Raw genomic sequence first — 14,337 nt, forward strand, 5'->3', positions numbered from 1 at the left:
TGGGGGAGCATCTCGAGGAGGACATGTGAGCAGGGCTGAGGCTCTGGAGCAGTTGCTGTACAAGCAGGGAGGCAAAAATGCAAAAATTATTGGGTAATATTGAGGTAGAGCTTGATTATTTTGTGAAGGGGGCACATGCTGCTGCAGGAGACCATGGGGTTTGCTGTCTCCATAATGTTATTTATTTCCTCAGGCCCTGGTTTTCTTTTCATTTTTCTTCTTCTCAAAAGTATTCTCTCTTTTTCTTTTCTTTCTTTTTTTTTTTCTTTTTTCAAATAAAGCTGGAAAAATGAATTAGCAAGCATTATTAAATTTGGGCATTATGCAACCAATAATCACTTATTTATCAAATTTTAAAACCGTGTTTGTGACAATTATATCTAGTGATGGGTCATGGGTGTCAGTGGTCTTTAATTTCATTTGTTGCAGCCTGTTTCTTCTGCCTGGCTGGTAGATGCGTTTTCTTTTATAATATGAGTCTTCCAATCCCTTTCTTTAGGGATGCAGGAGAAGATTGTGAACAAGGCAACGTGCAAGTAGTTATTGGGAGTTACTGCGAGCGGCTGTGCTTGGAGGTGTTGTGTGCACTGCGGTGAGGACTCGTGCAGGAGACCACGCTGCTCGCAGGTGTTTATAGCTGAATCCTTAGCTTCTAAAGTGCAGAACCCGTGCGCCCGGGCACCTGGCGCCTCTGCTCACCCGATTCCTCTGAAAAGCCTTTCTGTTTCCCGTACGGAATTTGGGCTTCCTTCCCTTTCCAGCTACTTGTGTCTTTTATTTGTGTTTTTTACTTGAGATCAAACAGCTCTTTTGTGCCTGGTGGTTTCTCAACAGGAGGTACTTGCATCCTATAACACAGATTCTTCTCAACCTTCTTTTTTCGAGCAATTAAATGCATCTGGCTCTTTACATTATTTACTGTAAAGCAAAGCACTTTGCGGCAGCGGTTCCTGCAGTGAGAACTCCTTTACCTTTGCTCTTTCCTTTACCCTTTAGTTCTCTCATGGTGCTCGAGCATGGTTGACACCAGAACAGGATCCTGTATCCACGTCACCAATTCCATATGCAAAAGAAAACTGTATCTCTGCAGCCGGTGATCCCATCAGGCCCGTGTCCTTCAGGACGGTGCTGAGTGCATCCTGAGCCCTTGTCTGGGGCGATTCTGCGCTCAGGACTGGCTGGGATCTTGTCTGGTGCCGTTAACCCGCATGATGGCTCACAAAGGTAGAGCTTTGGCTGCATTAAATCATGCTGCTTTGATGGATGCAGGGATGGAGGTTGTTCTGTGTGAGCACCCACCTGCACTGCCGTCCTCCCACCCGTCATCGCGGTCCTGCGTGAGCAATTCCATGGCCATGGTTTGTGCCCGTAAATGCCGCTCGCTCCGTCCCGCTGTGGCCCAGCCTTGTTCAGGAGCCTGTGGCTCCTTATCCCTTCCCGAGGCTTGCAGAGACCCTCGCTCCATCCTCGTGTATTTTCTGGATCGTGTTTAACTGCTTTACGCCACACGCTGCCACAGATTGGCACAATACCGAAAAATTACCGAGCGCCTGTGCTAAGCTATGCAGGAGGCCATATAGGAGCTATGCGGGAAGATATAGGTTGTGTTATTTTAAGAAAAACTTTTATCTTGAGAAATATTTAGTTAAAGTTAACTTGTCAGAATGTGATCGACCTCCCCAAAATGAAACTTTGGAGTTTTTTTTCCTTGTAAAGCACTTTGAAGCTGTGTCTTGTTGAGCTCCCAGTGCTAAATCTCTTCTCCATTGCACTAAAATCCCCCCCATCTCTTCGGTGATTTCCCCTTTCCACTTTGCAGGTTAACTGCTCTGCGAAAAGGAAAGTCAATAACTTCACTCCCAAACTGCTGCGTTTCACTTCTCTAACTGCTCTCCGGGAGGGATGAGCACCCACAGATAGTTACACGTATGCACGGAGCTTTAAACAAGTTGTTTTCGTAGTCACTTTGGGAGTGTCGATTAGTGATAATTCAATGAAATGTCACACACTGGCCTTCTGGAGAGCTTTGGCAGGTGGGCATTATTGCCCCTGTCAAGAAGCTGCGTTGAAAATCCCCCGTGAAGGCAGTGGGTTTGGTAGCCGCACGCGTGCGCTGTGGCGACGTGGCAGCGTCTCAGCAGTGACACGAGAACGGGGTCTGTCCCGGCCTGGCAGCTCTGAGCAGGGAGCCGGGTGTTTTGTACCCAGGCGGTAACGCGTGTCTGGCCGTGCCCGCGGTGGGGCCGGCAGCGCTGCCTCCGCTGAGGCCTCCAAACCCCGTTTGTCTCCTGTTAGTGCTGCTGCTTTTGCTCTCGTGCAGCTGGTGAGAGCTCTCCAGCATCGCTGACGGAGAAGCCAGCCCTTTTCTGCAGTGCTCGTGTCCTGCTAACCGAGCGTTATGAAGCGCCTTGGCAGAGGGCTGCCCGTATTTGCATTCCCAGCTCAGGTTTCTTTGAGATTTCTTCACGCTTTGGGCAAAACCGGTGCCGTGGGGAGGGGAGCGCGGCCCTCCCTGCCGGGAGGACCCCTCGTCTCCATGCGGGTTCCCAGCGCCCGGCTCGGAGCCGCTGCGGCCGCGGGGCTGTGCGGAGGCGGCACCGGCACCGCTCGCGGCGTCGCGGTGCGTTTGGGTCGGCACCGCGGGGAGGCTGCTGGGGGCCTTGGCCGGGCAGGCCTTGAGCCTCCCCGCGACAGGGATCATCCCGTGACCGCTCTAGGGCCGTGGCCACGTACATGGCTGCTCTCTTGGGGATGTTTTTTCCTCTGGGTGCAGCTTGCTGCTGTTGACTCGTGGTGTTTTAATGTGTGGCCCTCAGAGAAGCTGGCCTTCATCTTCCCTGTCCTTCACCACGCTCAGTGGAAAATGGAGATCAGGTGGCCCCGTTGCCTTCTCTTCTCCAAGCCGACCCAACCCAGCGCCCTCCACCTCATTCACCGCGTGCTCCAGGCCCTGGTGGCCGCTCCGGTCTCCTTCCACACACCAGGCCTGCTGCTGTGGCGCCATGGGTGCCATGGCAAAGGTGAGGCCCCTGCAGGGCAGGCTGGAGGGACAGGACGGCGCTGCCCCTCGAGCTGCTGCCGCAGCCGGCACCGCTGCAGCCCCGGGAACGCGGCGCTGCCCGCCGGGCTTTGCAGAAAGGCCCTTCCAAAGAGCCCCGTGGGGTTTGCAGCAGCCTCACGCGGGCCCTGGGGGTCTGGAGCCCCATGGAAGGAGTTAAGGGGTTCATTGGATCTGCCCGTGAGCAACCTGGTCCAAAGACGTTGAGGCAAGACCCCAGGGTGGCACCTCGGGTGGCTCCACCTTGGTGTGGATGAGGGGGCTGGAGGCGCCCCGCACCTTGCCCGGGCTTTGGGCCCTCACCCTCCTGCAGGAGTAGCCACTGGAAAGCAGCACCCATGGATGCCCCTGTGCTGCCGTGGGTGCCCCGTGGGTGCCCCACGCTGCCCCGGGTGCCCCGTGGGTGCCCCGCGCTGCCGCGGCCAGGCTGCGCACAGCGGGGTTTGGGCTGCGGGGCCTCGGCAAGGCTCATCTCCTGCTTTCTGTTCTCTGATACCAGATTGCAGGACGTAGCCTTTCAGCAGCCTCGTCCCTTTTCAAATGCTACCGTGATTTAAAATAACCTTTAAAACAAAAATGAAATCTCATTAGAAAATGCCATCCTAATTTGGAACAACAGTTTGGTAATTTGTTTCTGTGATATTAAATTAAATGTTTTGCACGGTAGAACTAAGGTAACATTTACTTAAAACCCATGCACCATTACAGGATATCATTGCTTGCATTATTGCAGAATTTGGAGCGTTTTGCTTCTAATTAATCAAGAGCCTCTCGAGCTTTGTTCCCGTCGCACAGATGGAAGCGGGAGCCTCCGCAGGGTGCTCTAGGAACAGGGGTGTTTTCCGTGTGGGAACAGGCCCGTGTGCCCGGACGGCCGGTGCAGGCTCCTTCCCCTCGGAGCCTTTGCTCTGCTCTCGTGCCTCGGCCGCCCCTCCGATGATCCAAACCTGTCCAAGCCCAGGTTTGTGTTGGGGCCTGGGAGCGCCCGCGCTGCTGCTGCTGCTGCTGCTGCTGCTGCGCGAGGGGTGCTCAGCCCCACGCACCCTCCACACCGTCACATATCCGGGATCCTTCAACGCAGCTGCACAGCCAGGGCTTATTAATTAAACTAAGAGCCGGGTAATAGTAAATACTATTTGTATTATAGGGAGAGCATCCCTGCTGCAGGGGCTCTGTCCCAAAGTGCCACATCCCGCCCGGGACCTGCAGAGTCCTGGGAATCGCAGGGGTTGTCCTTAGGGATGCGCCCGCCCCGGCTGCCTGTCCTCCGTGCAGCATCACCTCACCCTAAAGCTCCCGGGAGAAGTTGTGTTTTGGGGCACGCGGGTGTTTTTAGGTAGAAATCAGTAAAGATGGTCGGGGTTGCTCGGGGTGGGGTTTCTTTTCTTCTTTAATGGAATTGAGCTTTCCAAGACAGCTCGTAGTAAGCAACAGCAAAACATCCCTGGAAACGGGAATGTGCTTGTGCCTGGTGTGGAATAAAGCCCAAATTAATTAATTTGGAGCACTCACGTTGCAAGGGCTATCTTTATTTCTTCCCCATCTGAGTGAGTTCTGTTGTGGGGATCTAATTTTCCCGAAGCTGCTGCGGTGGGAGCAATTAAATGATATCTGCATTTTAATCAAAAGAAGGGTGTGCTCAGGGCTGGGATGAATTCACCTGTTTGAAGTGAAATGCAGGTAAGTAAAAGAAGGGTATATGCATCAAATTACTGTATTAAATCGCTGCTTTAAAGGAAAACAGATGCGTTCATGATCAGCACTCTAGTCGATCCTACTATTAGGATGCAAATTAGCCTGCTATTTATTGCCAAAGCTTGATAAACTATTTTGTCGAAGTGATATTTAAATTGAAAGTCATACATAAGAAATAAGTTGCAGAGACGAAAAAAAAAAAGGATGAAATCTAAGTGCTAGTAGAAGTAAAACAGAAATATTATTGACGTTATCACGTTCTTGTGCGTGTTACGCTATCCAAAGCCTAGTAGCAAGCATGGGTCATGGTACCGTGCGGATGAGCAATGTAAATCTGAACTCTCCTGCCAAAGCCCTAGAACGGGTATTTTGGAGTTTTGGGTATGAACTGTGTGTATTTTGGCCGTGTTTATGTGGTTTTGGCCACGTGCGCCTCACGGGCCCCGGTGCCGTGTGCTCTCTCTCCCCGCAGACCTGGACGACCCCATCGTGACGGTGCACCAGAGCATCGGCGAGGCCAAGGAGCAGTTCTACTACGAGCGCACGGTGTTCCTGCGCTGCGTGGCCAACTCCAACCCGCCCGTGCGCTACAGCTGGCGGCGCGGCCAGGAGGTGCTGCTGCAGGGCTCCGACAAGGGCGTCGAGATCTACGAGCCCTTCTTCACCCAGGTAGGGATTCCGCTGCGGTCCGGTGCTCCTGCTCCTGGGAGAGAGCGCCCTTCCGTTGGGATGCAAAGCAGGCACGAAGAGGGACGCTGCGGGAAGCCGCCGGCCCCAGGGATTCTCGGTGCGATGCAAAGTTCTGCACAGAAGCTGAAACCTAAAAAGCTACAACTTTTTTATTCTTTTATTGTGCCTTGTGCTTCTTTGGCTATTAGTTTCTGTTCCAGAATTAGGCACTTAAAAGAAGAGGAGGCAGAATTGAGAAGAGCCGTGTTTGTAAGTGCCGCTGTTCGCAGGCAGGGAGGCAGGGCAGGCGCCGCACGGGTCTGACGCCGCGGTCACGCTGCGGCGTTGGCAGCAGCTCTGCACAGCCGCCCAGGCCAAACTGGCATTTGCTATTGTCTGCGCCCAAAAGTGCAGGACGGGGCTTGCAAAACAAAAGGACAGGGAGAAAAACGGAGAACAAATAATTTGGGAAAGCCTCAAGCACGACGAGTAAAGCCAGGAGCAGAAAATGCCCGGCAATTTGGTGGTAGGGCAGAAAGCAACCTGCGACTTTCATAAATAATTTTCAGCTAATGCTTTGAGAGCACCTTCGTTTTTACTCCATTTTTACATATTTATTATACTTGACAGCTTTTTATTGCTGAAGTAGTTTGGTATTCAAGGGAGCTGCGTGTGGACTGGAAGCTTGCAGAGATGCAAATTAGATTACATGGCCAAGCTATTGGACTCCCAAAAGTGATGAGATGATTATTTTTAATTTAACGTATGTGGACGCAGTTCAGGAAATCTGAGGCTTGTTTCCTTGGAATCTGGCACAGATGTGTAAACTGGGGTTTTCAAGTGTTTTTAATTAAAAAGTGACAGACTCCCTCGAGGTAGGACTTTTTGTCTTATAATACCTCAGTATGGAAATGCTCATTATTACCTTTCTTGCTATTCAGTAAGTACAAATCTAATAAAATATGCCACGTGAAATTAGATTCCATGCTTTTTTTTTTAAGGACGGTTTCTAGGTTACTAGGAACATCCTTCCTAGGACCTCTGTCTGTGCTGAATTAAGGAATAAATCAGATTGTCAGGTTGATAGTCAAAAGCTTATCTATAACCTTTTTGCATTTATTGGAGGTCAGATTGAATTAGAGTATCTTGTGTCTGTGCCTACAGGATCTGATATATGTTTATAAGAGAAAAAATTGTAATTAAAGGTTCAAGAGTCATAAATGTCTCCTGCACATCTCTGCATAATTGGCTCTCCTATGATATGGTAGAAGGCTGGGAGAGCTGGTGAGAAGAGGCCTCGAAGGGATTCGGCTTCAGAGCGTCGAGAGAGGGGGCTCTGAGGAGGCATTTTCTGTCAATCGCTTTGAAGCTGGATTGTGTTTGGAAAACCAAAGGAAATCTAAAGAAAAACAAGCAGCAACTTTGGTATAGGATCGTAGCCAAAAAAAAAAAAAAAGGCTACCTGTTCTATCCAATGGTGTTCTTGTTTTATTTAATAGCAGAAGGCGCTTTGAAACCAGATCATTTTAAAGACAAGCTCTTGAACTTTGAGCACAGGTATTTTTTGATGAGTCAGATAATGTCAGCTGCTTATTTTAGCTGCTTTGGAGAGAATAAAACCAGCAATAGGCATGTGGCTGCTCCTCTGTGGAAGGCTGTGGAACACTGAACTTTCCCAAGCCAAAACTTGGTGCACAATTTTTTCCCTCAGTTTGCATCGTCCTCAATGTGCATTGTAATTGCACAGCCTGAGTATGAGATTAAATTTGCTGTATTTACAATAATTATGCAATTAGACATGATTAGACCAATTATCCAAATCAATGAAGAGAATATATATATTTTTACAAATCTTAGCAATCTGGGGGACATGATCCGGAATACCGTCGTGAATTTAATTTGGGATTCGCAGCGGCGGGTTTAATTTGCGCTGTGTAGCAGCTCCCTGCCTGGCTGCAATGCAGCAGTTCATGGGTAGCCGTGTCCCCATCAACCTGCACGGGCTCTGGAGCGGGCGCTTCCCGTGCCCGGAGAATCCCTGTTTTCCAAGGTCTGCCGGCGCCGAATCGGCACGAGCTGCAGCGGCCCCTTCTCACGCGTGACCTCAGTTTTGGAGGGCTGCTGGTCCCACCTGCATCTTCACCAATGGCCATTTCCCTGTGTAAGCCTGTGCACTTGCTGCAGGTGATGCTGTTTAAGCAATTTAAGCACAGCCCAAGCTTTGCTGATAGGAGCTGCTGTAGTTGCACCTCTGGGGCATGTAGTAAGGAGAGTTTTCCGAGGCTTGCTCTTTTGGTGCTTTTTCATGTTGTTTTTCCAGGAAAATCTCCTGTTGGGCTTTTCTGCTGATGTTGTCAAAGGGAAGCCCTTCGTTATATCCCCTGTTCGGATCCCTGCTCCATCATTCACGCTGCTGCCGCAAAGCGGGTCCGTCAGCCGCTCATTTTCAAAGGAAAGCAGCAGCAATTCTGCAGCTTAGGATGTTGTCGTTATGCAGGTTTTATCTTAAGATATGTTACCCAGGGTAATGCTGTGGCTTCACAGCCCCTGCCAAAGCAGTGTCCCCTTTGTCCCTCTCTCTGTCATTACTGCTAATGTCCAAGTAAGTGTCAACCTTCCAGGCTATGCCACCATTCGTTGGGATCGTTAAAATAAAATAGGTTTTCGGGGCCAACGTTTGCTTCTAACAAGCCTGCCCCGTGTCTTGCTGCTCTCCACGTAACCATGGCGTGGGCTGGTGCTAACGCTCTGCCTCGCGTGCGCAGGGGGAAACCAAGATCCTGAAGCTGAAGAACCTCCGTCCGCAGGACTACGCGAACTACAGCTGCATCGCGTCCGTGCGGAATGTGTGCAGCATCCCGGACAAGATGGTCTCCTTCCGGCTCTCCAACAAAACAGGTACCGCCTCCGCGCCGCGCGGCCTTTCCTTTGATTTGCAGGAGCAAGGGGCACGAGCACTTTATTTGGGGTATTTTTCTTTCCTCATCAAAACTAGGATTCAAAGGAGAGTCTTGATTTCTTGTTCTGTGTGTTTATTGCTCTCTGGATTTTATGTTCAGGGTTTACATTTCCCCTGGAGGTCACAGGATTTCATTCTTCGGGCTGGACCTGGAATGCGGTAAGAGGAAAGCGTGTCTTGATCTAGGCTGCACATGAAGTAAAGCAATTATTTAGAAATTTTCCAAACTCTCAGAAATACTATTTTTATCAAAAATTTGTTTTAGGAAAAAAAAAAAAGTTTTTGTAGTCCTTTGATTTCTCACACTGACTTAAGGAAAGGGGTTTGTTGTTGTTGTGTTCAAGGTGTGCTTGGCTGGGATGCACACAGCGAGGCGGGCAGGTTGCAGTGCCCGGCGCAGGGTGGCCCGGCGTTGGGTCCGGACACGCTGCCCTCGTGCCACTGCCTTCCTTGGCCCTTCGCTCTCTCCTTTGGGCTCGTCCCTAGCGGAGCTGATGGCCACGCTGAACCCTCCCCTCCTGTGCCTGTGCCCTCAGCATGGCCCTCGAGGGCCCTGGGGCTGGGGCTAATCACTAGTGTCCAGGAAGAGAGAAATTAACGTTTCGGGCTCTGTAAAACACTCTGTGCCCAGGGTCAGCAAAGGAGGGATCTGAATTGTTTATCACCTGGAAGCCAGAAACCAAAATGCTTCACTTAGACTTCTAAATAATTAGAAATTTCAGATAAATGTTTTCTGGACAAACTTCTGCAGCAAATGTTCTAATATTCTGAGCCTGCGGGTTTGATTATGCTAGATTATGCTTTAATAATGTATGACTCAGGGCACTGAAAACAGGTAGCAAATGAACAAAACAGCTGAGGCATTAACATGCACCTGAGTGCATCCAAGATGAGCTATGAATTTTATTTGCACTTGCACATTTCACGTTATTTCTGCTCTCATGGCTTGATTCCAAGGAGCTGCCTGCCAATTCTTTTGTATTTCTGATTTTCCAGCATGAATTGCAAACCTGGGGTGTACTCCACTACCGATACACAGCCGCTGCAAAAGAAAATCACAGCCCAGCTCTGAAGCTGTCACTGGCAATAGGGGAATTACAGTCAGCTCTGACAGTATCTGACAAATTCTGTTGGCAGACTGTACTTCACTTTTTGTTTGTTTTTGGCAAAATTAGGATGTCAAAATGGGAAGTTTGGCTCTGTTTAGTTGCCCTGGTTATAGCTGGAGAGTCTGGCGTGGAGAGGCCATCAGTGGTAGGTTGGAGCGACTTTGCTCTTTGTGCTTAGCGACCCGTCCGCCTCCATCCATGACGATGAAGGATGCGAGTTGCCACCTGCAGAGCTCAGGACGAGGTGGTCTTGGCTGGTGTCTGCGTTGGGTCCATGGCAGTTGTTGTGAGCAGGACTCAGGCTCACCAAAATGCTTCTCCTGTCCCTTTTGTCAGAGCAATGGATGGTGCTGGGGGGACTGGATCCGTCTCTATCCGTGCTGGGCCTTGCTGCCATGGCAATCTGTTTGTATTACAATATATGGGGACCTTAACTGGCATAACTGTTCCTATCTAAGCGTTGGAGAGCATGAGTTTTTTTTTTTTTTTTTGCAACAAGAATTAGATATTATCCCTTTTTAAAAGTTACATTTATTCCTGGAGAAAGGCATCTTCTCTGAGAGCTAGTCTTGATTCATTACCAGGAATAGCTCTTCTGGAGTAATTTCCAGAGTAAACAAGCTTGAAAGACTATAAAGAATGAAGAACCTGGTGGCAACCCTCATCAAGGGCGAGATTAAATAACAAGTTTAATAATTATTGCACTAATTCTTTAAAGATAATGACTGCTGTGTTGATGGCTCTGGGACTAAACCTCTATCATGTTGGGGTAGCTTCACCTCATAAAAGTCTTTGGTAGAACTTCACCTCATATAACTTCATAGAAGTTATGTAAATCATAAATCCAGGCTAATCCAGCATAAATCCAGAGAAATGAAAATCAGAATCCAGACACAATAACTGTTTCAGTATTGAGCAGCCCTAGCCCATCCATCTGTTCTAAATTCAGGGTTGGAGGCACATTATGGAGATGACTAAATGGAAACAGAAAGGAGACGAACCAAAGTAGCTGTAAAGCAGGAAGCAGACGTGACGGCCCTTGTGATTAATGTGGCTACAAGTGAATTCAAGTTTTGCTGCTGATTTAGTGATCTCGGGCTAAGCTCAGGCTCTGGCAGTTTGGCTCCCCTGCCCGTACCAGGGTCTCGAGCTGAACCAGCAGGAGGATTGGTGCTGAACTTTGCCTGGGATTGGTGCTGAGCTTTGCCTGGGGTTGGAGCTGAGCTTTGCCTGGGGTTGGAGCTGAGCTTTGCCTGGGATTGGTGCTGAGCTTTGCCTGGGGTTGGTGCTGAGCTTTGCCTGGGGTAGGTGCTGAGCTTTGCCTGGGGTTGGAGCTGAGCTTTGCCTGGGGTTGGTGCTGAGCTTTGCCTGGGGTAGGTGCTGAGCTTTGCCTGGGGTTGGTGCTGAGCTTTCCCTGGGATAGGTGCTGAGCTTTGCCTGGGGTAGGTGCTGAGCTTTGCCTGGGGTTGGAGCTGAGCTTTGCCTGGGGTAGGTGCTGAGCTTTGCCTGGGATTGGTGCCGAGCTTTGCCTGGGATTGGTGCTGAGCTTTGCCTGGGGTTGGTGCTGAGCTTTGCCTGGGGTTGGAGCTGAGCTTTGCCTGGGGTTGGTGCTGAGCTTTGCCTGGGATTGGTGCCGAGCTTTGCCTGGGGTTGGAGCTGAGCTTTGCCTGGGACTGGTGCCGAGCTTTGCCTGGGACTGGTGCCGAGCTTTGCCTGGGACTGGTGCCGAGCTTTGCCTGGGGTTGGAGCTGAGCTTTGCCTGGGATTGGTGCTGAGCTTTGCCTGGGGTTGGAGCTGAGCTTTGCCTGGGGTTGGAGCTGAGCTTTGCCTGGGGTTGGAGCTGAGCTTTGCCTGGGGTTGGTGCTGAGCTTTGCCTGGGGTTGGAGCTGAGCTTTGCCTGGGGTTGGTGCTGAACTTTGCCTGGGGTTGGAGCTGAGCTTTGCCTGGGGTTGGAGCTGAGCTTTGCCTGGGACTGGTGCTGAGCTTTGCCTGGGACTGGTGCTGAACTTTGCCTGGGGTTGGAGCTGAGCTTTGCCTGGGGTTGGAGCTGAGCTTTGCCTGGGGTTGGAGCTGAGCTTTGCCTGGGACTGGTGCTGAGCTTTGCCTGGGGTTGGAGCTGAGCTTTGCCTGGGGTTGGTGCTGAGCTTTGCCTGGGACTGGTGCTGAGCTTTGCCTGGGACTGGTGCTGAGCTTTGCCTGGGGTTGGTGCTGAGCTTTGCCTGGTGGCCACGCGCGCTGGTGCACGGCCGGGCTCGGCTGCTCTGAGCAGGGTTTGCCACGTGCTGCTCCTTGCAGGCGGCCTTCGGGAGCTGGTGATTGTTTCCCTCGACACCCCCAGGGCTCAGCAGATGGGAGGGAAGCCAGGGGGGCAACTACGATGTTCGAGAAAGTCGTGCTGCTCTTAGGGTGTCCGCGCGCTGTCCGTGTGCTGCCAGGGCCACGTGGGCTCTCACACGTTTCCATCACATCATCATTAAACGTTGTGCTCGGTGATCCTGCAGGGCTGGAAGAGCAGATAGCGTCAGAGATCATGTCCTTTTCCTTTTCCTTTTTTCCTTTTCCTTTTTTTCCTTTTCCTTTTCCTTTTTTCCTTTTCCTTTTCCTTTTTTCCTTTTCCTTTTTTCCTTTTCCTTTTTTCCTTTTCCTTTTTTCCTTTTCCTTTTTTCCTTTTCCTTTTTTCCTTTTCCTTTTTCCTTTTCCTTTTTTCCTTTTCCTTTTTTCCTTTTCCTTTTTTCCTTTTCCTTTTTTCCTTTTTTCCTTTTTTCCTTTTCTTTCCCCCCGAAACAATCCTAAGACTCCTTACCTTCCCCCACCAAGTGATATGAGTGATACGTGATATGGGCATGAGTGTAGACATTCATTTCATGGAAATCATACAAATCCGGGTGGACTTCTGCCTCTGTTTATGCCACAGGACCTTTCACATATCTGCATTCTCGTGCACGCACCTGAGCTGAAAGGCTGATGTGAAGAACATCAAGCGCGTCTTTGGGCGAGTCGTTCAGTTTTCTATGCAGAGCAGCCTTCCAGCTTATTCCTGTGACCTTTTTGTTTTCTGTGTTTAGTCTGTCTTGCTGATTATTTGATTGTGTGCCCTGGCATCACCAGAGTAACAATCATTTGCTGTGATGTAACCAATCTAAATGCAATCCAAACGAAACTTTCTGCCTCCTTCTTCTCCTTGAATAGTTTGTAAAGTAATTAAGCTGATACCATTGGATGAACATGTATTCATCAGCATAGATCAGACATGATGTGGGTTTAAAGTATTACACGTAGGTATAATTGGATGTACTCACACCCCCTTGATTCAACAGCCCTGTCCTAGTTCTATCTGTTCTGTGTGACTCCGTGCAGCTCCAGACGCACCGCCACGCGCTTACAGCTACTGCGGCAGCTGCAATTCATTAGCATCATCTCTTCCACGTGCACATTGTACTTTGTTCCAATGCAGACTAGTCTAAAATACTAAAAGCAAAGTTGTAGTGCGGGGGGCTGAGCTGAGCCCCGGAGCCCGTGGCCCGGCCCTGATGCCAACGAGCAGCAGCGCCGTGCAGGGGCGCTCCTCGAGCACGGGGCCGCTTTGCTCCAAGGGACAGCTGCTGCTCTGCAAAATTGATCAGCCGAGCAGACGAGGAATGTGGAGGGGGGCAGAAAGCCCCGAGTCAAGTGCCTTACCTCTTGTCAGAGAACTGGTGGGTGGCACGAACCTAAATAGATCTCAAGTCGCGAGGAAGAACAGCAAAGGGATTCATTCTGTGGCGCTCTTGCTTTGAGTACACCAAGTGCCTTAAAATCAGAACACAGACGTTAGTTTGGGTAAGTTCACGCAAGCAGAACATCTGAAAGTCCTAAAGACCAAGTGCTCTGCCTCAACCTGCACCACACTTTGCTCAGGGGACAGTTGTTTTCAAGGTGCTTAGCAGTAGCCAGCTCAGCCTGCCTTAGAAATACCAAGATTATATTACTGTAAGCATTATTTCTGCTCTGTGTCGAGCATTAATCAATGACAGGTGATATAAAAATCTGTTACTAGCTTGTGTGTGACTCTATTTAATCTTCAGCACTAAGAAAACTGACTTGAAATACAGTTAACTTTGCATCTCCCATCTGAATGCTCAGCTGTAATAATGAACATGACTGGGTGCTTTTAAGAGTGGCATTGTTCATTTCCAAGGGTCATGGAAACGGCGTGATACATACCCATAAAACCAAATAACGTGCAAGATTTATATCAGACATCACTGGGATACATGAAGAGTTGAAATAAATAGTTGGACAGCTTTCAGTATTGGAATTCTGGGCCTACTATAGCATTTACTCCAATGTGATTGAGTAAAAGCAAATAAAACCCTGGCCTTGATCAACAAAGCATTTTCTGTGATGCAACTTCTTTGGAAAATGCGTGTTAATTTGAATTAGTTCACACTGCTTGGTAGAGGCGGCATGATTAATGCAGAATACTGAGGTGGATTTCTGGCAGTCTCCAACATAGAAATAATCCCAAACAGTAACTTTTACCAAGAATGTGTGATTTTTTTCAATGCTTTCAATGTGCTTTTTCAGCTGCGTGGCATAGCTCATTCAAACCACAGCTCAGGCTGGCATCTCGTCGTGGGCATGTGGTGGGGGTCAGTTCACTCCTAATGCCCCTGTTAAACAGCAGCCTGTCTGGATGCCCTTGCTCTGTTTTCCTCCATTGGGACCATGCAGTGTTAGGGAATTACCTCGTTTTGAAAGTCCTTCCTGGCTGCCCTGGTGCTCCCAAAGAGCGGCCAGCAGGACGGGAGCTCCTGAGCTCCCCTGCAAGAAACAGAACCAGCTGCCTGCTCGGGGCTGGGTGCTCC

General features: G+C 49.8%; 1 protein-coding gene across 1 annotated transcript in view; it reads left to right on the plus strand.

Annotated features, from left to right (window-relative positions):
* The window catches only part of MDGA2 (MAM domain containing glycosylphosphatidylinositol anchor 2), a 259,777-nt gene that overhangs the window by 142,431 nt on the left and 103,009 nt on the right, over positions 1 to 14,337 (plus strand). The window contains exons 4-5 of the mRNA XM_088533798.1: positions 5,226 to 5,422; positions 8,188 to 8,320. Coding sequence (XP_088389924.1) covers positions 5,226 to 5,422; positions 8,188 to 8,320 — 330 coding nt within the window. The remainder of the gene's footprint in view (positions 1 to 5,225; positions 5,423 to 8,187; positions 8,321 to 14,337) is intronic.

This window comes from Tinamus guttatus, unplaced genomic scaffold (assembly GCF_059628265.1).
Source record: "Tinamus guttatus ecotype Peru unplaced genomic scaffold, ASM5962826v1 Tinamus_guttatus_pri_ptg000522l, whole genome shotgun sequence".
Taxonomy (NCBI): domain Eukaryota; kingdom Metazoa; phylum Chordata; class Aves; order Tinamiformes; family Tinamidae; genus Tinamus; species Tinamus guttatus.